At 43.4% G+C, this 22,149-nt stretch overlaps 1 protein-coding gene across 1 annotated transcript in view; it reads left to right on the top strand.

Annotated features, from left to right (window-relative positions):
* Window positions 1–892: 892 nt before the first annotated feature.
* The window catches only part of LOC126401039 (chloride intracellular channel protein 4), a 24,780-nt gene continuing 3,523 nt past the window's right edge, over window positions 893–22,149 (top strand). The window contains exons 1-5 of the mRNA XM_050062083.1: window positions 893–1,300; window positions 13,071–13,180; window positions 16,587–16,712; window positions 19,901–20,007; window positions 21,139–21,320. Coding sequence (XP_049918040.1) covers window positions 1,232–1,300; window positions 13,071–13,180; window positions 16,587–16,712; window positions 19,901–20,007; window positions 21,139–21,320 — 594 coding nt within the window. The 5' untranslated portion in view covers window positions 893–1,231. The remainder of the gene's footprint in view (window positions 1,301–13,070; window positions 13,181–16,586; window positions 16,713–19,900; window positions 20,008–21,138; window positions 21,321–22,149) is intronic.

The raw sequence follows: 22,149 nt of genomic DNA, 5'->3' as shown, positions 1-22,149 counted from the left end.
CGAATGGACCAGGTGATTACAGCCAGTTAAAACACTGAATAAAGCAGTTTCACATTGCAAATCAGTGTTTCCTCTATGCTGTTTGGGATGCTTACAGTAATGTGTGCTCACCTTATTTCTGATTCAGATGTTCAGGAGGTTTTTACCGGGAGCTGAATTGTCTGCAGAGGTCTCCTCCTCTCCAAAACAAATGGACCCAGTAATTTATACTGGTAAAAACACACAAGAAAGTTTTGCATGGCATGTGTTCAGTAATCTGTGATGGAATACATTTTAAAAGTCACCCTCCTAATACTGGTTATCAAAGAAAAAAGGTGAGCATACATGGCAGGCGCTGGGCAAGCAGCCTGCCTGTGACATGCCAAACAGCATAAAAGAAACACTGATTTGTAATGTGACACTGCTTTATTCAGCGTTATTACTGGTTTTAATCACCTGGTCTGTGTGTTGTGGGAAGAAAGAGACCTCTGCGGATAATTTGGCTCCTGGTAAACTTCCTAAACAATTAACACGAAAATCATTTTTATCAGAAGTTTCAGCTGGTTGCAATCTGCTGTCCTCACCGCTAGATGCCACTAAAGTCCCCTCAAACATATACAGTGTTTCTTTAAATCATTACATCTTTTGTCTGTTTCTCTCAAAAAAATTTTACAGGTGCAAAGGTAAATTTATCATCTTACAAAATAAGGTTACATATAGGCCTTTTAAACTTAGTTTCATAGCACAGCTTTATCACAGACTGGTAAGACTATCCAGGAACACTTGTGTTCATTATGTCTCTGCAGCCGCTGAGCAGCTTTCAGGCATCCTCATCCTCCTCCCAACAAGAAGACTCCCCTCCTCAGACACTCCCACATTTTTGTATGTGTGCGCCTCGGATGACATCACGGCTTTAAATATTCCCGTTGCTTCTTCCCACCCGTCCTCATCATCACTACTCAACCAGCTGAAAGTGCCTCACGGTTCAACGATGTATATGTAGCTTTGCTTGCTTTAAGTTAAACAGCAACGTCGAAATAACTGTATCTGGCAGACACCGCTGCCTCATTGTCCGCTTTGCTACAAACACTTTTGTGCTTCCAGCACCGGGTCCTCCTTGGGGAGAAAAAGCGCCTACTGGGCTTCAGTGCGGAAAAAGAGAGGAGGAGAAGAGGACCGAGCTAACTCGGGCGTGGTAGCAAGAAAAAAAAACTCATCTTTGTTAGCAAAACTTCAAAAAGTAGCACCCATAATGTCGCTGTCGGTACCGCAGAACGGAGTAAAGGCGGATAACGAGCCCGTTATCGAGCTGTTTGTGAAGGTAAGACCGTAGCACGAGTCAAATGGGAGAAGTTTTTCATTTTTAGTAACTGAGATAAACCCACAGCAGTGTATTGTGATGGTGAACGCTTTATTCTTGCCATGGGAATGAAAGTAATGCTCGCTTTTCTGTCCACAAATGAGTTTATTGTTTAGCTAAGACCGCTAAAGCTAGCCATACGTTAACGGTTCACTCCTAAGGCTTTCTTATATTTACTAACGGTTGAAGAAATATTCTTCAATGATATCGCACTAAGTTCAGTTTGTTTTAGGGTTCTGATCCATAACCCTCTTTGCCACTGTGGCCATGTGGAGCCTGCAGTATCACACGCAGGGCGGATGCAGCTTTCCTCCCGTCGTGGGGAAAGAGGAGCCTGCCATGCTGAAACACTGGGCGCTAACTCGTTAACATAAAGCAGCTCAGTAGTAACGTTAGTGGACCTGGACAGCAGATTCAACACTCCAACATGTGCTCGCTTGTTTCTGTTGTATTTTCATGCTTATGAGTTGATAGCTTCCCAGAGTGATGTATTATGTTTATAGACAGCCATACATTGATACTGGAGTAGACTCAAACCAGCCATTTGAATGTGAAGTTTGGTGTTTGGGGTCACCTTGTCATCTCTGTCTGCTATTGGAGATCTCTGAGAGTCAGACTAGTTTGGTTGTGCTGTTGCTATGAACAGTTATCCAAGTTTACTTAACTTACACAGTACTAAATAGAAATATCTACAGTATCTCTACAGTATTTTGCAGGCATTTGTTATCCTTGGTGTTCTGGGCATTGGTTAATGTCATACAAGTGTTAGCTTTACTTTCTGGAAAGCAAAGTTCATCACATTTAAATATGACGATAGACTAGAGAGCTGGATGGATGGTCTTCAGATAACTATTTGTCTGTGCCCTCCCTAAATCTGTGATCATGATTCAGATTTTCTCTGCCTCAGCAGTGACGATGGAGATGGTGGAGTTGTGAATGGCTGTTTTCCTTTCTTCAGCCTGCTGCCTTGCAGAGCGGGAAAATGGCAGAGGAGAAAAAAGGGGGAGCCTGTGGCTGAGGATAGGGGGAGTAGGAGGGAGCTGTGGTGGGGTCCTGTTTGGGAGAGGGGTGTGGGTGATGGTTTAGTGGGGTGTTACTGACCAGAGGAGTGAACACTCTATGGTAATGGTGGATTGTTACAGGCTGAACAACATTTGCAAATGCTACAGATGAAAGTAATTATTTACGGTAGGCCTAATAAAAAAGAGGATTGTCTGCAAATCTTATTTAAATTTAATTAAATGATGCATTTGTAACCATGTGTACCTGCCCACTGACTTTGGCTGGGATACAGTTAGCACAGGCCTGTGGAAGTTGTACTCATTAGTTTCAGTAACTGTGAATTAGTCATCCTGTTTTTCCAATTCAAACACAAAAACCTCTCTGTCCTGCTTGTATTGTTACCGTTAACTCCTTTAAGAGAAGCCTTTGTAGTCAGGCATTGATGGGGCTGAGCAGCAGGCCCTCAGTGAAGGAGCAGACCAAATGAAAACAAACTGGCCAGCACCATTTCTCTTAACTACCTCTCTTAGCCTACAGGAGAGGTTACATCATCCCCAGGCCTGGAAGGTTTACACATGTGGCCAACTCATCCCTCTCAGCCCCTCCCTCCTTGGACCTTGTTGCCCGTTGTGTACAGAAGTTTCTTCTATTCTGTGTCTGTGTGCTTGTCTGTGAGATAGCCTTTCGTCTCTATGGCCCCTGCATTGCTCTGTGTTACATGTGCCAGCATCTGACATGTCCACATCTATTATTGAGGCCGTTATTCTCACTGTGCTGCGTTAAACACAGTCATGGGAGACAATAGCAGGCATGCCGGTTGCCATAGGCACACTGCTGCGAGCTGGGCCTCTGGGAACAGCTGATAACGAACTGTGTGTGCTCTCCACACACAGCAGTGTCAGATCTGTTAGGGTGCAGCCACATATCAAAGCTAACTAATTATGCTTTTACAGCACGAGCTGTTTGTAAAGATTTAGCAGTGACAACATGGTTTACCCATTAGAAGTAGCTGACTGTGCCAGTTTAGAGATACTTTGATGATCTTGCAACTTTGCTACCTGCAGTGTTTATAGCTACAGTTGCCACATTGTTATGGGACTTCAGGCTGTGCTCATCTTTGAGGGTGTGGACACAAAGTTTGTCATTGTCAGTTTATATTGCTCTCGATAGCAAATGAGCATGATATAATGACTTTGTAAGAGGGTGGATCGACCCTTGACCTCATCACAGCGCTGCAGATTAGATATTGCTCTGCACACATGAGTAGTAATCCGTCCCGGTGAGCGGTAGAGGGTGACTTCCTAGCATACACCCATGCCTGTATCACTTGGCACTTCAAAACATCACATGGCTACCTTGGTAATATGAAACCCTAAATCTAATGTATTAATGTGCTGTGATAGTTTGGAAATGTATTACTCTGACACAAAGCTGAAATGGATGAGAGGGTGCAGCTGCATATAATTATAATTGTGGTCCATCCATCCCTCTCTATTGATCACAGCACTACCTGATTGAATCAGTGATTTCCTTTAGAACCGCCTTGTGTTACCTCTGCAGGATGGTGAAAGAGATCTACTGTTGTTTACGTGCACAACTGTTTGTTTTCATTCAGTTTTTAACACCTTTACAAAGCTGCACAGTGAGTCCACCAGTGTATGACTTGACTGTATGACGTTGAGCAGAATATAGATGAGTCAAGAGAAGGAGACAGGCTCCTCTTGTGTATGCATCTCTTGGTTGCAAGTGTGCCAAGGCCACGCTACCGGTTACAAAACCTTCTGCTGCCTCCAGACTTCCATACTCTTGCCAGCAGTGAGAGCAGAGCCAGTAAACATGGTAGAAAAGTGCTTTCAAGTCTGCAGCCTGTCTGTGTTTGTGTATGTCCTCCAGGACAATTCCAGGGGAACCATGGAGATGGAAATGTGCAACACGTCAGATACAGGTCCCAACAAAGCAGCACCTCTGCAGTGATGATCAACAGGGACTACACTCTTTAGAAAGAATTAATGCTCAACAGTCAACTCACATCACACAGCCCACTCAGATTGAAGCCTCTCCTCCCAAGACATGAGAAAAAACATTACAGTTTATGTGTTGCACCCTGAACTCTGAGTAGACATGACTGTATGCCTTTAAGTTTATTCTAAAGGCCTTGGGAAGAGCTGTATGTGTCATTGTACTGTCACTTGCAACATGTGACGATCAGACGTGTGCCTTGTGATGTGCTATTTTATGAAAACACAATGACCTTTTTCAGCAGTTAATGTGCTCCAGTCAGTGCTGTTGCATGAAATTACATGCAAGGAAATGTGCTCCCCCACCCTTGGGTGGTATTCCAGGCAATTGACTACTGTTTCTTTTATAGGAAAATCAATAGAGCAGTTATTTTTCCCAAGCATATAGCAGTGCTTCAGTCAGCATCATGAGTTAGGGGACAAAGATTAATGGCTTGTTACTGTTGTAGAGTGCTGTGCTGTTGCTGAGAGCTGTTGTTTCTGCAGCACCTGGCCTGTCACTGCTTCTTCATTGTCAACTGTCTGGTTGACTGATTCTGGACACTGGCCTAATCGATCTGGCAGTGTGTTATTACACCAGTTTGAATAGGAGTTTTCCAATCATTGTTTGCATTTTTTATGGCACAGCTTGCTCAAAAGTCCATTTCATATTCTTGTTATCAGTAGAATATAGGCTGAGTTGTTTATGGTTGTTTCTTAATAAATATGTGCTGTATAAATTCATGTTGTGCCAACGTATCCTGAGGAAAAGCTTCGTTCACCCTGTTAGGAGGAGGAAGTGCTTGTCTCATTTGTGCTGCCCGACCAGGAAGCCAGTGGCTAATGAGGCATTTCTCCTATAAGCTCATGGAGAGGAAGTGAGGCCACCCTAGAACAACACAGATCTAAGACTTCGAAGTTTTGATCCCAAAGGAGAGTCTTGCTGTGTTTTACTTGTTAACTATAAAGCTGTACAGATTACTGCTGCAATTAAAGCCTAACCAGATCAGGACGCAGAGGAAAAACGAGCCTCTGACTCTACCTCTGTCTCTCTCTGTTACATCATCCTACTGTCAGAGGAGGTGTGTGACCCCTTAAATGAGGAGAATCTGCCTTGCTTGCACATGTAACTCAATCATTCTCAACATGATCTAGTCTGCTTGTGTTTCACGTGCCATCAGAGCCAGCTGAGGTGTATATAATCCAAAGTGTAGTACATGGAGGATAAGATGACAGGGGCATCTTACTTGACTCATCGTTACTCCTTTAACGTGCAGAGTGTAGCGTCCCAAATACCCATCTAGGCTTTCTTTGTCGTTGTAACCCTGGCAGAAGACCAGTGGAGCACTTGTTAATGTTAACATTCCAGTCATGACTGCACTGTAAGGGCTAATAGTGATGATTCATTATATGATTATAGCTGAAATAAATTAAAAAAGATAATTTATCAGCATCATTTAGGCTACTCACATTGCCACTTTTTTAATTACAGCAGAAATCCCAAATAAAACATCAGGCAGTACTGGTCTGTTATGCCACTTGATATCATACATGAGGTAATATGATATATAAATGTAAAGTATACACTCATGCAAACCTTATAGGCTTGGGCGTGAGCTGTTCCTCAGTTGTTTTGCATGCTTGATTTTTATGATGTGGAAAGCCAGGCAGCATGTTTGTCCCAGACTGTTAATGAAAAGCAACTCAATTGCATGTCAGCGTGGACGCAACCGGCGAGTGGCCAGAGAGAGACGCACTGTCTGCTCAGAATTACTGATCAGCCCAGTGTTTGTGTGGCCACGGGGCAGGCTTTCGCTGCCATGCATATCTGGCATGTGTGGTAACAGCATGGTGGCATTGTGTCGGTGCCAAAGGGTGGTTCACAGCTGTCTAGACAAGAATTGTGTCCCGAGGGAATTGCTCCAGGGAACATTTGGGTTCAAAATGAATGATTTTTATCCCTACACAGAGAAACTGGATTTTAAGGAAGTTTTAGATACTTTTTTGACTGATAAGCATCATGAAGGCCAGTTTCCCATGTTATTTCCCATGCAAATGTGAGGAAAAACAGGGAGGTGTGGGTTTTGCGTCTGCGGGTGTTCAAGTGTGAATACGTGAGTCTGCCCTAGTCATCAGCCAGGGGTCTATGAATGTGTAAGAGGGTGGAGAGTTGGAGCTGTTGCAGACCTCAGTGTGCAGCATGGTGTTTGTGTTGGACACTTGAAACAACAGTGAGAGCGGAGGGTGATTGTTGGTTCATGCTGAGCTCCCACATGGCTGTCTGTTTGTTTTTCCGTCATTTTGGATCCGTATTACTCATCACCAAACACCTGGCCACTGCCTCTAGAAACCTTAACTGACTGTTTGTTTTATCTCTTCCTCAATGAGGCTGAATACAGTAGTTATAACATTAGTGACTTGGCTTACATCATTGCTGTAGTATGGTTTTGCAGTAAGCCTCTTTTAGACTAAAGTCTCCAACTTTCCACAGAAACTGGTGGTACTTAGACAGCGCTCCTGTGCTCCAGCACAGTAGGCCTGTGTCTGTCTGGAAGTCTCGAGGTTTCCACTGAATGATGTCATCCTGAGTCAGAGCCACACCAAGGCTGTGATGACGTTTCCATATTCCAGCTAGATCTGACTCCTCTGTACACTCATCTCTATGAGCTTGGTCAGACTCAGGGACGCAGGCCCACCAAGTCTGGCCCAAGTCATTCAGACATGGGGCCAAAATACCTTTTTTGGTGATGTCTGAAATCTGCCCACAGGACTGAGTATTGAAAATTAGAGCCAATGTGGCATTTAGATGCTTGGTTGAATTTGTACACTGTTGTGATCATACGGTTTCTGATTTAAATCTTTATTTTGCCAGTTTTAGACTTTATTTTGCTCAACCAAAGTTCTTGAAAAGCTTTTTGAGAAGAAGTTAACCTTTTGTGAAATATGAAAACATGTTTTGTAAAAAGAAACATGGCTGTATTCCTCAAAGGATGTTAAAATATTGAAGAAGAAAAAAAGTTGTGTTTTGGTATTGGTTCTGAAACGAGTATCGAAAAATTTCAGCCAGTCCTGCAACTAATGACAGGGTTTCCCACACATTTATTTATTTGTGGCGGCCTGTCACGAAATCAACATTTGCCTCCACAAATTGATATTAATATATTTGGAGGTGGACTGCTTATTAGGAGTGCTGCTGAATATCATTTTGGCTCACTCTTGGAATGCAGAGGGCACAGACAGAGCAACAGAACCGCAGGTGCAGTAAAAGTGAAACTTCACCATTCACTCCACTTCAAGCACCTCTGCAGCCCCTGCTCCTCTCATCCATCGATCTGATCAACTCTGACTGGATTGACTGATCAGCTATCCACCCTGTGACTCAAACTCCACAAACTGCGGCTGAGGAGGAAAAAAAAATCAGAGTGCTGCGTTCATGGACTCGCATTAATGTCTGCATGCAAAGTGACACACACACACACAAAAAAAAAATAAGTCGGCTACTGGCACGCACACATTCTAATTCAGTGGACACTGAACGATACTTGCGATCATCATTATCATCACTACCACATATTTTGGCTGGTGAACCTCTAAGATACAGCCTTTTCTACTTACGACCCCTCATTACAGTTGTTAAGTCACACGTTTTTACTAATTGTCTTGTTTGAATACATTTTCCAAGCTCCTACTGAAAGGGTCTCAACCTCCAAATTGTGAGTATCTGACATAGGACCGCAAATTCTCACAATTGAGAAGCTGCAACCAGAGAATGGATGGTATTTTTGCTTGAAGAATGACCACTGTCTGTCTCAGTCCACTGTGTTTCTCAGCTCTGTATTCAGCTCTTTGACAGGTCATCTTTAGCCTGGTTGTGTTTTTCTGTCTGAAATTTTGAATACTTGCTCAGATATGTAAACACTGAAAATATATCAGCAGATTGAATTTAAAAATGTTGTTTGTGGCCTTCAAAAACTCTTGTGTATATCTTAGTCTGTAATTAATGCCGACAACCTGGCAAACTATCTACCCTGATGACATGGCCTGATATAAGGCATCAAATTATTCCAGGTATTACGCTGTTTTTCTGTAGCATGCCTTGACCTCTAACCAGCCTTTGGAGTCGGACAAACTAAGTATAGGTGTCATGAACCTAACGTATTCTTTCAACCTGGTTCAGTTCAGCAGTATCAACCAAGACCACCTTATACAGAGTAACCCTGTCTAAAACATCCAGCTTTGGGTCTGACTGCTCAGTCTAGTTACAGTCCTAACCCCAGTACAGACTGTATACTTGTCCAGCAAACAGGGAGAGGCATTGCCATGACGTTACCATGGCTGCCCACTCTCAAACGGACATTCCTGCTGTGTGTCAGAGCAGGACAGGAGGAGGAAAGCTGCAGTGCTTGTTACATCGTCAGTTCCTTATTCGGTCAAAGTGCGGCTTGAACTTGCTGAGCAGCCCACCCAATTTAGAGTATGAAGTAAGCTGGGGAGGGGAAGGCACGGCAGCCATGTTACTAAAATTAGGCTGTGAGCAGAGACTGGGAGGACTGTGCTCAGCCTGAGCAGGATCCATTGTCCCTGAACTCTGACTACTGTAACTGTGGTCTCACATCACCAGTCTAAAAAAAGAAAACTTCAGTCTTAAAGAAATATGTGTAAAGAGTTGAGAGGGACGGAGAATAAAAGAGGTAAGAGTTGAACAGGTCTTCCACTTTATGTGCTTGCTCGTAAATTGTTATAGGACTGGACCTGTGAAGAGGAAACCTTTTGTGCCTGTTGGGAGTGCACATAGCTTCAAGTGGTTGTATTATGTCCAAGCTAGTGTGTTGAGGCCTAGCATCATCCTTATTACTCCTGACATGTGTTAAGTTGGTCATAACATCAGTGGCTACATGACTGCAGTCATAGGGGAAGTGATACAGAGGTATGACCAACACACTGTGTGTGTTTGTGTGTGTGTGTGTGTGTGTGTGTGTGTTTTAAAAAGAAAGTGTTTTAAAGACATCACTGGCCCCTTTGCTGACTGAGGTCTCATTGTTCTGCTGCGGGGCCACGCTGTCCTGGACACAGACTCCTAGATAACATCCGACTCAAGCATGACTCACACCCTCCACTGGGCAGCTGTGTGTGTTTGGCATTAAATAAACAAGCATCTGTTGACACACGGTCTGTCCATTGAGCCTAAATAAAACTTGAGAGCCTGCTAGCAGTAGTCAGCTGTCTTTGCTTCTGTGCCCCAGACGTTATAACCGTTTCACGTCCGGGGGAAATCTCTGTACCAATCTCTGTAAAAGATGGTGCAACTGTCTGCAAGATGTGAGTCATTTTTGACACAGGAGGCAAAATAGCAGGCTACACACAAACTGGGTACTATTAGTGTTCCCGTGAACGCTGCTTGTATTTGGAATCGAGTCACCGCTTTAGTTCTCGGAAAAAGGGAAACTTTTTCAACTGATGTGCCTTGCCTTATAAGGGCCCACTAAAAAATAATTCCCTGCCTTGCTTATGTGTTTTATTGGGGTGTTTCTTTCCCCTGGTTGCAAACTGGTGACGTGCCTACAGCTCTACAAACAAAAAGTGCTTTGTGTTGTTGCTGTATAGAAGGTTCTCCAGAAGCCCTTTTCTGAATGTCACACAATAACAGTGGCACTCTGTAAAGTGTTAGCAGGGTGGAGGAGGACAGTATTTTGAGGGATGTCCTAAAGTTTTATACTCCATTTTGGGCCATTCATATCAAAATCTTGTTTTAATTTTCATTAGCCCACTGAGGTTCTTCTCCAAGGTGCTACCCTGAAGTATTATTCAGCACAGTTATTGCAGAAGACTACCAAACTTGAATCCATACAGGGAAATAAAGAGCAGCTCTTCCTTAACAGCGCAGCAGTTTATGTCACAGGCAGCGGAAATGCAGCTCCACCAGCATCATCACTTAAACTAAACAAAGCACCCTCTTCGGCGGGAGTAGCAGGACATTTCTGGAATAGTTTCTCCCTCCTCCCCAAATGCCCAGCCCCCCACCCCCTGACTCTACAGAGGGGCCCAGGATAAGGGGAGAAGGATAAAGGGGGAAGGATGAAGAAACAAGCAGCGTGCCAAACAGCACACAGACTCTGAAGCTTGCTATCTATTCTCTTCCTCCCACTTAAGGCATCTATTACCGCTTGTTCTCCTTAATGTCTATGATGATCCCCAGTTTCCCCCCTATTTACTGTAATATCTCTCTTACTAGCTGTCTGTTCCTGTCTTTCTGCGGCAGATCCCTGCTGTCAGTGTCTTGGCAGAGATCTGCAGTTTGTTCTGCTGCAGACTCCAGAGGGTAGGAGCACAGTCATGGCTCTGAGGACAGACTGAGGAAGAAAGAAAAGTGTGAAATGTCTTTGTCAGCTGCCGAGGCCTTCTTCTTGAGACACAGAACTTGAGCTTTAAATGCAGCTCATTGTGTTGAAATACAGTAAACATCTTGTGATTTACAAATGACAGTGCTTTGTGTGGTTTGCATTTTTGTCCCTCAAGAAAGGGAGCTCACTTCAGACGGTTCACCTGTGAATTGGTAATCCCCTTCACACTGTGCACTCTGCTTTCCATGTCATATGTGTCTGGCCATTGCCATGGGAACAATTGCTGTGCTGCATTGCCACCCTTGATCCAGAACTGAATGGCTCTCTGTAGGTGTAGCGCTGTGGGGGAAATGGAGTAATCATCCCATTGATGTCTTTCTGATCCGCTAAGGATCAGCTAATGCTAGTCTAGTCCAGTGATGGCCATGAACCATGATACCCCCCCAACACCTCATGGCTGAAGCTTTATTGTAGAATTAAATCATGTAAGGTGAAAAGGGGACTTTCATTTGCTGAACAAAGGCAGTGATCTAATCCAAGCTTTTCAGATATTGAATTCAGAGGGAGGGAAGAGGGAGAGGACAGCCGCAGTACAATGGGAGCCAGCAGGCAGATCAAACAGAGCCATCCCACTGGGCGTCACACAGAGGACAACAGCAGCCAGCCTGTCCGCACCAGCAAGGAGCTGCTGGACTGACTGAACACACCAGAACAAAGTCCACTATTGAGGACAGTGCAGAACCCACATCTTAAGATAGTATTTTGTTAAAATTATGGTTGAGTTAAAACTGATTTGAACCTTATTTTCATTCAGTGCTCTTTGCAAGTCTGTGTAAAACCAGTTGATTTGTGTAGGCTACAGATTTTGCATTACACATACTGTATAGTCACACTTTGCATATCACCTCTGCAGCTCGGATCCAGAAGTGAATGGGGAATGAGGAGGGACTTAGGACACAAGAGGTGGAGAGAACAAAATGATATTCAGCCGTTTCACAGGCTCTGCTGCAGTAATACGCTGAATGAAGAGGTGCATTCCAGAGCGCCGATACTTGAATGACCTCCGTGCTTGTCCTTGTGAATAGATGAATAAGGTGCATTCTTTTTTTGGCCTGCCTTGCCTGGATAATGGCATACCTCAACAGGCTTGGTATCCACAGAGCCATATAGCTTTGCATTAGGTCTGTGATAAAGGCAGTGATATACGTCTGGTGGTGAATTTAAGAAGTGAATAAAAAAAAAAGGAGCAAAGAAGAACAAGATCGGATTTCAGTTTCACAGTGATTACTCAATTTTGCCATTACGTGATTTAACTAAAAATTAACTAGGGTTTTCTTGGACTAGACATTACTGCGCACAGTCAGCATGGCAGATTTCATTAAGATAACTGCACCAAGCCCAGTTAATCAAATGAAATGCTCATGCTCATTTGTCCTTTGCTACACCCTCCTCACTCCATACATGGCTGTAATTTAGAGAGTTCGAGAAAGAAAGGAGAGCGCGTGACAAGGAGATGGATGGTTGTTGGGAATGCAGGCGATATCTCTGAGAGTTTGCAGCACCCTCCCACAGCCTCTCTGTTTACTGGTTGTGTGTGTGTGTGTGTGTGTGTGTGTGTGTGTGTGTGTGTGTGTGTGTGTGTGTGTGTGTTTAGTGAGACAGAAATTACTGCTATTGTTACTTTTTCTCATCCTCTGATGTGAGTGATCAGGCTGCTCTGTCAGTACTTCAGCTTCAAAAAGAAAATTAGCCCGCTGGGTTTCCCAAAACTTGGTTCAATTTCGGTTTGGTGCTAACCAATTAGAGTCCGTCATTAATTTGGAGGACACGCGTCTCATCCATTAATACAATTCCTCGCACCACTGCTCAGTCTTGTGTTTGTGCAGTCTAGCAAAAGAGGAAACAAGAGGCGGTCCCAGTCTTAATCACTCCAGAAAGTTTCCTCTTACACTTAGACAGTAGTTCTGCAGATTAATGGAGGGAAGTGTGCTCAAGTATTTAAGACAAGGGGGTCAGTTCTCCACTCTCTCCCTCCTACTTAAACCTTTTCGAGGGCTGCCTGTAATGTTTATGAAAGAGTCATTGTCTGAAATGGGCCCTCTCTGGGTGAGTGCACTAAAATGGGCCTGGGCCATAAAGGTTGATGTGATCTCTGTCGAGATTTTCGAGTTGTTTTTCGGTTTCAGCCCTAACCCAAGTGCTGTCAGTGGCAGAAACCTGTTACAGATGTTTTTCAGATCTTGGTCTGCTATCTTGTGTTTTACACTTGCAGTAATTTAACCTTGGACTTAAAACCGGTGCCATCATTTGTGTACTTTTCAGGGATGGTACCTGCAACATATTTCTGATAGATAATCTCATTTTACTTTGCTATCTGTGTGTTTATTTAAGGCGGGAAGCGATGGAGAGAGCATCGGGAACTGCCCCTTCTCCCAGAGGCTCTTCATGATCCTGTGGCTGAAAGGAGTCGTCTTCAACGTCACCACAGTCGACCTCAAGAGGTGAGTCCTACTCTCATTCACCACCCTCCCCTTATTCTTTCTCCTTCTTATCTTCCTCTTCTGCAGATTGTCCTCCTTTTATTGGCTCTTCAAACAGGATTGAAAAAGTCCTCTTTTTTTCTTTGATAGCCTGCTCCTGCTTTTCTGGGCGTTTCCACAAAGGTCTTAGCAGTGCTGTGTCGCTTTGATCCAGCCCCACCTCTGACACGCTTGCTGCTTCCCCACTGCTTATTTGGTTTTCCCATGACCCTTTCTCAGGCCGGAGAAAATCAGAGGAAAATAAACACACAGGCTCCGAAGAGGCTATTTAAGGTTCCGCTCACTTCCTGTCCAAATTTTGGTGGCCAACATGTTATTTTTCACCACAGGCATCAGAAAAGGAATGATCCTCTGCAATTCTGACTGCAAGTGAATGTGCTTTCCCACGTGTATTCCAGTACCAGAGGATCTTCACCAAAACCCACTATGTTTCTGTGTGCATGATTCATCTAAATGCTCCCTAAATGTTTTTCCACGTGCTAAGGCAGGACAGGCAGCAAGTGGCAGTTTATTTTCAGACACGGTCAGATAGATGTTTGGTTTATATGGTCTTTCTTCGTCATGTGTGACTCAGAGACTCAAGATTTCTGTCGTTTTTGTTCCAAAGCGTGGTTCATTGGTATGGCAGCTGGTTCCTCACCGGGCGTCTCCTCCTCTGGGACATAGATACCACTGCTTGCTGGCAAAACACAGCAGAGATGTACTTGATAAATACTGGGCCTCTTTTGTACAGCTAAAAGAAGGAAAGCAGTGTCCATTTGACTAGCTTTCCTGCATGCCTGCACATTCAAGATGAGTGCATAGGTTTGGGTATATTTGCATATATTTTCCCTAGCAGAAGGTGAGCTAACATGAAACAGAGCTTGCTGATTTCCTGTAAAAGCATTGTAGGATGTCTGCCTGCTTAGCAGTGTCTGTTTACCTTTCACTCCTTCAGCTGGAGTCACTACTAGGGTCTTTATTTTTTATCTCTTTCCAGAGGAGCAAGTGATCCAGGTGTTGACTTTGGTACAATACTTGCCAAAATATGTTGATACCGATACTTAAACGATGCCACAGCAAAACGTAAAACACCAGGGAATAATTTGACTAAATAGAAATCTGTGACAGGTAGAGTACAGGCCTCCATCAAGGAGGCGTATTAAGTCATTTGTGTTCAGTCTACTTTAGTGCACTTCTGTAATGTGCATGCTAATAATCCTGGACGTATCAGATTTATAGTTACTTTAATTTCTGCTTATTACTTTTATGCTCATGAGCTTGTAGTTTGCATGTTTTCTTGTTTGTTTGTTTCATACATGTAGGTGTGTTTTTGTAGCCTATATTTGTAACATTAATAATTTGATGTAAATCTTTACATTCGTTCTAGGTCATAGTATTATAAAAGCATTTCCATGGTGTTCAGTAATCACATGTTCCCTGTGGTTGAGTTTATGTGATGTCTCTGATGGTTAACTTTATATCTGCAACCAGATATCACTTATTTATCACTCACTTGTTTTTTAGACCCAATACAGCTCCTTGGTGGAGGTCTGGGCTCAACTCAGCGCATTTTCTAATAATAGAAATTATTGACAAATGTACATACATGCTATGATAACCATTACCAGAACTGATTGAGTATAAATTGATCATTTCTAACTGGTGTTGTTGATTTACGCATCTGTGAAGGCCTGATTTTAGCAGTTTTCAAGTTATGGTCAAGTTAAGGTGACCAGTGGGAATCTTTGTGTTTGCATATGGTGATGTTTGCCGCTTTGGTAAGTTAACTAAAAAGATAAAGCAAACTTAGCCAAACAGTTACCATTGCTCTCGATTGTGAAACATGTTTGCTTCACACAAAATAATTCACACTAGTTTGACTTTTAAAAGCAAGGGCACTATTCATGCTGTCTATCACATTTACTAACTTGTTGCTCTTTGAACAGGTTAGCATGTTTGTCAGCGCGATGCTTTGCCAAGTCAGATGTGTTAGCTGCCTTGGTCTGTGTAGGCGTAAAATGTCTTTTACAGATGGACTTTGACAGGCTGACTGTCAGCTTTGTAAGCAAAATAATGCCATATTTTGCTTTGTGTGTCTGCAAACCGTGCTAATTCAAGATCGCTTGTATTTGCAGCCAGGCCTCTCCAACTATGCCTGCAGGGAGTGGTCGCACATAAACACAACTCATAGGAAATAGGGCTCTTACTAAAACAATGTCATTCTTAAAGTACCAATACTAATAAAATGTTGTATTGTACTGTTTTTAATGTCAGGTTATTACATTACCTTTCAAGTATCGGTATACTGTGCAAGTTTCCTGGCTATATAGCGTCTGTAACCTTGAGTAAACACAAAGCATCTGTGTATTGCAAAAGAAGGTGTGTGTTTGCCATGTTTATGACTCTTTTATTGTAGTATTTAAATGTAAGACAAGTGCATGTTGTTGCACTTGTAGAAGGACATGAATGTCACATGTCAGTGCCATATTTGTGAATGTTTTATCCTCCCCGAGTTTATGTCTTCTCTTAGGTCAAGGCTGTCATGTTAATATTTGTTTCTGTGATAAAAGCCTGTTATTCCTAAGGCAGTTTGCCACCCACTCCTCAGTGAAATCATTGGGTGAGGGTGCCACTTCCCCTTTGCATGCCAAAGAGTTGAAGTCATTTCCCGTTTTTTTTGTGCCCTCAGACGGCTTATCCCAAAACTCAGGCACCAATGGGATCGTTGTCATGTCAAAAGCCTGGACCATTTAAGAGTCTCTGCGGATGCATTTTGTTGCTAGTTACATGAGATCAAAGAGGATTCACACTGTCTACTGGCTTCCGCTTCTATTTAGGCTCCATTAGACACGGCTGTGTGTTATGTTGCCTTCATGCTGAAGGGGACTCTGTGGATTTCACAAGGCAGTTGTGTTCATACTACTCATTCAACACATGCTCATTTTTGTTTATGTGTGTCAGTGTCATCTGCCTGCCAGAGACATCTGGTACAAAATGTGCTGGTTTGAAGGCTGCAGGGAGAAAGGGACACCCAAACACACTCGTGGAGACAGATAAACACACACATGCACAGTTAAAGACTGAGAGTGCTGAGTGGCTATAGGTGCTTTTGGTTGATTAAGTTGCAGCAGGCTGTCAAAGAGCCACAGCAAATTCAACTGCTTGAACTTTGATATATAATGTGAATACAAAGTATATGTGTTTAACCAGGAAACAACAGATATTATAGATCTGTCTCATTTACAGTACTATGATATTTTACTGAAGTGCGATTGAAAGCTACTTCTGGTAGTTAGATTCACGTGAATTATAACAATGTTTTAATTGGTTGCATGGCTTTGTTTTGCTGCTTCTATCCACTGAAGTTACTCTGCTTCTCTTCCAGGAAACCGGCAGACCTCCAGAACCTGGCCCCGGGCACACACCCACCCTTTATCACCTTCAACGGCGAGGTCAAAACTGACGTCAACAAGATAGAGGAGTTCCTTGAGGATGTCCTCTGCCCACCGAAGTGAGTGCTTTCTCATTCCTGTGATCATGCTCTGACACACCTAAACTCTGAGCACACCACACTCTTGGCTTTTAAATGCCCTGTTAGTATGTAATGAATGGTAGAGGCCTTATATGAATTTTTAAAAATATTCTTTATTTTTGTTATTGCCAGCAAATTCCATGAAAAGACCAAAATAAACAATGTGCCAGTTGGTCTCTCTGTGGCTCTCTGTGACCCCAAGTCAGTTTGTTCCCACGGAAGACATAAATAATCAAAAATGGGGAACAAATAAAAAGATACATTTCTGGCCGAAAACAGCTAGACAGAGAAATATTCTATGCCTGGTATGATTGGGTACCGGTAAACTTTAAGAAAAGACTCCCGCATACTGTCTAACTTGCAAACATAGTGATTTTAATGCTGTTGGAACATTTCTGTGACTAGACCCACATCAGGCAAACAGTTTTGTAACAAACAGAAGCCATCTTAAGAAGGAGTAGCTTTTTGCAATCACATTACTCACCTGCAGTAGGAAGACATCAATATGCAAACTCACAACCACTCCTACTTAAACGGGCACTGTGTAGGAATTTCTCCCATCTAGTGTTGAGATTGTATATTGCATTCAAACGGATAGCGCACTCTAGCGCCTCACTGTTTCAAACGCGTATTGCAACAGCGGTAGCTGCTGTGTACCCAAAAGCTATGATAACATTAATGAAACCATGTCATCCGATACTTCATGGCGTATTCATTCAGGCTCCTACACAGACACACGTGAGTGCGAGTTGACGAACCCCCTCCTCACCATACAGGCTGTGTTTACAATGGAGGACTGTTGGGGTGGGTGTAAATCGAAACAAATCAATCACGTCTTGTCTTTTGACAACTGACAAGTGGCTCAACCTCACACACCTCATCCCTCTCCTTGCAACATTACGTCGCTAACAGCTGTTAGCGACCAGTGCCACTAACAGCACTAAGGGGGGCGATCACACAGAAATGAGACGCTAGAGACGCGGACGCTTCAAAGATGCTTGAAATGCTGGAAGCGCAACACACACACACACACCTCTTGTCATCTCCCTATGTCTCCCCTTGAATATAGTGTTTCCCTCAAAGACAGTAGAGACAGTACTAGCTTACATGAAACTATCACGAGCTATCAAATCAAATCCAAGTTTGTTTATATAGCACTTTTCATACATGAAAATGCAGCACAAAAACTGAACTACGAAATAAGGTCACCAGCCCTCTCACATATCCCACTGTCTGAAAGTTAACTAGCTGCTATGACGATATCGTCGTCGTCAATTACATTGTACTCACCAGACATTCGTTGGGCTGCTCGCACAGCTCCATCCTTGTCTCCTCCTGTGTTTGTTCGAGTACTGAGGTGTGTGTGTGTGTGTGTGTGTTGTATAATTCTTAAAAATCAAATATTGTCAGGATAAATTTCTCGTCTTCAGATTGCATTGTGTTGTCTGTCGCTCGTAACTGCCATAACTGACCAAACTGCCGTAACTGCCACAACAAAACAGGAAGGAGGATTTGATTGGCTGCCTGGGCCAATGACGACAATGACGAATGGTGCTACTGGCGTCTGACGCTCAAAAAGTTGAAAATATTTTAACTTTTCAGCATCTACGCAGGTCTAAAAAGAAGCGTCTAAAAAGAAGCGTCTAAAAAGAAGCGTTTACAAAAACGCGCGTCTAAAAAGACGCCGGGAAAAACGCCCATCTAAAAAGAGCCTTGAATGCCGGTCAGACGCGCCGTATCATAGGAAAACAATTGTTTTACTGGTGTCACGCTTCTAGCGTTTCATCTCTGTGTCATCGCCCCCTAACAGCGGCTAACAGCTGTTAGCGACGCTGGTCGCTAACAGCTGTTAGCCGCTGTTAGTTGTGATTCTCCTTCAGCAGCTCTCTCCACCTGGGAAAGGCTACCCCGATGTTGACCCTCCGTTTTTTTTAAATCGCCGGTCACGTTGCCTTTTTGCCTTTTTTCAAATGCAACGGCACTTGTGACTAGCCTACTTGCTGCTGCTTTTCGTCACTCTACCTGCAGGCAGAAACCGGAAACCGACAAGTGAAAACGCGAAAGGCGATTCCGTATTTCTCAAATATGTCCCTGTACGTACCTGTATTTTCAAGATGGCACACATACATGATGAGACACCGGTCGCAATGTATATGTAAATGAGAATTTCAGAGCTTACGGACATACTTAGATACACTGATGGAGGTAAATACACATGTGCTAGGACACACTTTTGACTGCAAAATTTGTTTGTCTCAAAGAACAACTGAAATTGTTACACATAGTGCCTTTAAGATGGCTTCTGTTTTTTACAAAACTGTTTGGAGTCTTTTCTTCAAGTTTAATTCTTCTCGTCCCTCTCCTACGCACCTGTTTGAAAATAGATATGCAAAGTATTCCTTTGTTATCAGCCAAAATAACCCAGTACCTCCAGTCAGACGATGTCCACATCTGATCTTTTTTGCACTGGGGGTCTGATTCCGATCCGTCCAGACTACCCACCAGATCAGCAAACTTTTTGTTGCAGCCGTCTGCGGAGCTGCTAGCCTCCTGGTGAACGGTAAAGTCAACGTCTGCTTGGTTAGTACGAGCTAACGCAGCAGCAGCTAACATCCAACACCAGTCTGTCAATCGGTCTGAACAAACTCACACCCAACCCTGTTAAAAACTGTTAGGTTACGTTAGTTGTGTGATGTTAACAGTTAGCCCCCTCTTATTGCCGACTGCCCAGCACAAAGCTCACACTCCTGCAACAGCAGCTACAACCCATACAGTCTGTAGTGTGGTGAAGTTGACTGTGGTGAATATGCAGAGTTGGCAGATCAGCGTGCTGCGATGCTACCAAAACATTAGGAAGTATGGCTGTACTATATGCCACTCCATTCACATTATGGGTATCGAATCAAGTATTCTGCTGGTATTGGTATCACTTTAAGGGTACTGGTTTTGGCACCTGAAGTTTTGAAATGCTATCCAGCCCTAATACTAGGTTTTTTTTTTAATAGGATTGAGTTACTGGTTGTTGTTGTTGTTGTTTTTTTTAAAGATGGGGTTTGTTTACAATAACAAAAATGCTGAATATCACCAGAATTATCCTTTAACCATCATACATGCATCATACATACATATACATATGTGTGTATTTACATATGTGTGCTTGTGTGCAGGTACATCAAGCTTGGTGCAAGACACCCCGAGTCAAACACATCTGGTATGGACATCTTTGCCAAGTTTTCAGCATTCATTAAGAACTCAAAACCAGATGCAAATGAGGGTAAGTAACCTGTATTTCTGTTCGTTGTGTTCGACATACACACACACACACACACACACACACACACACACACACTTGATTGGGTACGCTGGTAAAGAGCAGAGATCCAGAAACCTTCCATTTGTGTAGGGAGAGCCCTCTGGTTGCTAGGCGACATTGATAGCCCTGCCCTGATTGGTGGTTTACAGCCTCACTCGGGAACACAGAGCTTTTGTTCCTCTTGTCCTCTTGCTCCCCGTCTCACCTGGTGGAGCTCTCTGGAAAACCACAGAGCAGCTATCCTGTGAATGAACTAGTGCTCACAATCTCATCCTCGCTGTTCTTGTTCCTTGCACCCCAGACCCTGCTGTAAGAGAGGGGGTCATATCACAAACTCAACAGATAAGATTACTGGAATAATATGGGAAATATGTAATCTATTGTCTAAGAGATTCTGCGGTATCCTGGGTGAAACAATTTGTGGAATTGTTTCGCTTGAAGGATGTTTATAGTGTTCACAAAATACCAAGATTTTGTGTCATGTTTTAGTTGGCTGCTCTCCACCCTGGGAAAATATTGAACCATGGTGAGCTTGATGTGAAAGCCAAGGCTGTGTCAACAGAGTTTGAGGCTGAATCTCATGGTTCGATGATAAGTGCTTTCCGAAGTAACAGGTCAAGTCTGCTGTTGAACTACTGGATCGAACATTCATGTCATATTTTCCAACAATAGAATACATTGTTAATGAATGATTTATAGATGAATGGATACAGGGTGGGGACAAAGTGTCACACCTGTGCAATCAAATGCAATCTATTGAAATGTGGGTAGTAAGGTTTTGGTATTTGTTGCAGCGGCACATCATTGTGTCACAATGCTGTGGAATAGATTGTGTTAGGATGTGCAGGTGTCCATGATGCTTCAGTTTCCTTATTTATAATGTACATGGTGTACATGCACACAAGCGCTTGTCTGCTGATGAAATGCTGCCCCCATGTGGTTGATCAGCATATAGGTGTAGCAGCTGCAGCAGGAGGCTTGAGGAAAAGCCATGATAATTTAATACTGTTAAAAGATTATTTGCTCAAACTGAATATACAGTTGAATTTGAATTAAAACATTTTTTATAATATCTCTTGTGTCACGTTGCAGCTCTGGAGCGTGGCCTCCTGAAGACACTGCAGAAGCTGGACGAGTACCTTCGCTCACCACTGCCCGACGAGATCGACCACAACAGCATCGAGGACGTCAAGGTTTCCAACCGTAAATTCTTGGACGGTGATGAAATGACCCTGGCTGATTGTAACCTGCTGCCTAAGCTGCATATAGTCAAGGTGAGCACGGGAGTATTAGAAACACCACTGTCTTGTTAACTGTGGATTCTTCACGTGACGTGCCCATAGACTGCACAAAAAAAAGGATGTAGCCACCATGATGTCTCCTGTTGGTTTATGGACTCCTGTTATAGAGCCTTGGGTTTGGGATTTTTGCTTTCGCCATCTTGGATATTTGGAGCCAGAAGTGACCAAATTTGGACGAAAGGGCGGGGATAACCCTGACATTAGCTGTTAGCATGGTTAGCATTTACAGCTATGATCAACTATGATAATACTAGTGCTAATTTTTGCTAGTACAAAACAGGCTTAAAACCATTAAAGCGATAGTGCACCCAAAAATGAAAATTCAGCCATTATCTACTCACCCATATGCCGATGGAGGCCCTGTTGAAGTTTTAGTGTCCTCACATCCCTTGCGGAGATTGGCGGGGGGAGCGGCTAGCACACCTAATGGCTGACAGCGCCCCAGACTAACTTCTAAGAACACAAAATTGAAACCACAAAATATCTCCAACATGCCCATCCGTAGTGATCCAAGTGTGCTGCAGCCCCGACATAAAAAGTTGTTTCGAAAAACGTCAGTTGAACTCTGTTTTTAGCCTCACTGTAGCCTGTAGCTCTGACTGTTTCTCTGTGCTCCGTGCTCACGTGTGTGCGCTCAGGGTGATCGGTCATGCACGGTCTCTGAAGAGCAGCAGTCTCGTCAGTACTGATGTCCAGATTCTCAAGTGCAGGCATCGCCAATTCCCAGTCTGAGTAGCAAAGACTTTCCTCATCCGTTGGCATTGCTTTGCATTTGAAACAACTACACCACCAGGTTTCCAGT

The sequence above is a fragment of the Epinephelus moara genome, chromosome 14, assembly GCF_006386435.1.
Source record: "Epinephelus moara isolate mb chromosome 14, YSFRI_EMoa_1.0, whole genome shotgun sequence".
Taxonomy (NCBI): domain Eukaryota; kingdom Metazoa; phylum Chordata; class Actinopteri; order Perciformes; family Serranidae; genus Epinephelus; species Epinephelus moara.
Note: the sequence above shows the minus strand (reverse complement) of the source record. Positions and strands in the feature narration are given on the sequence as shown.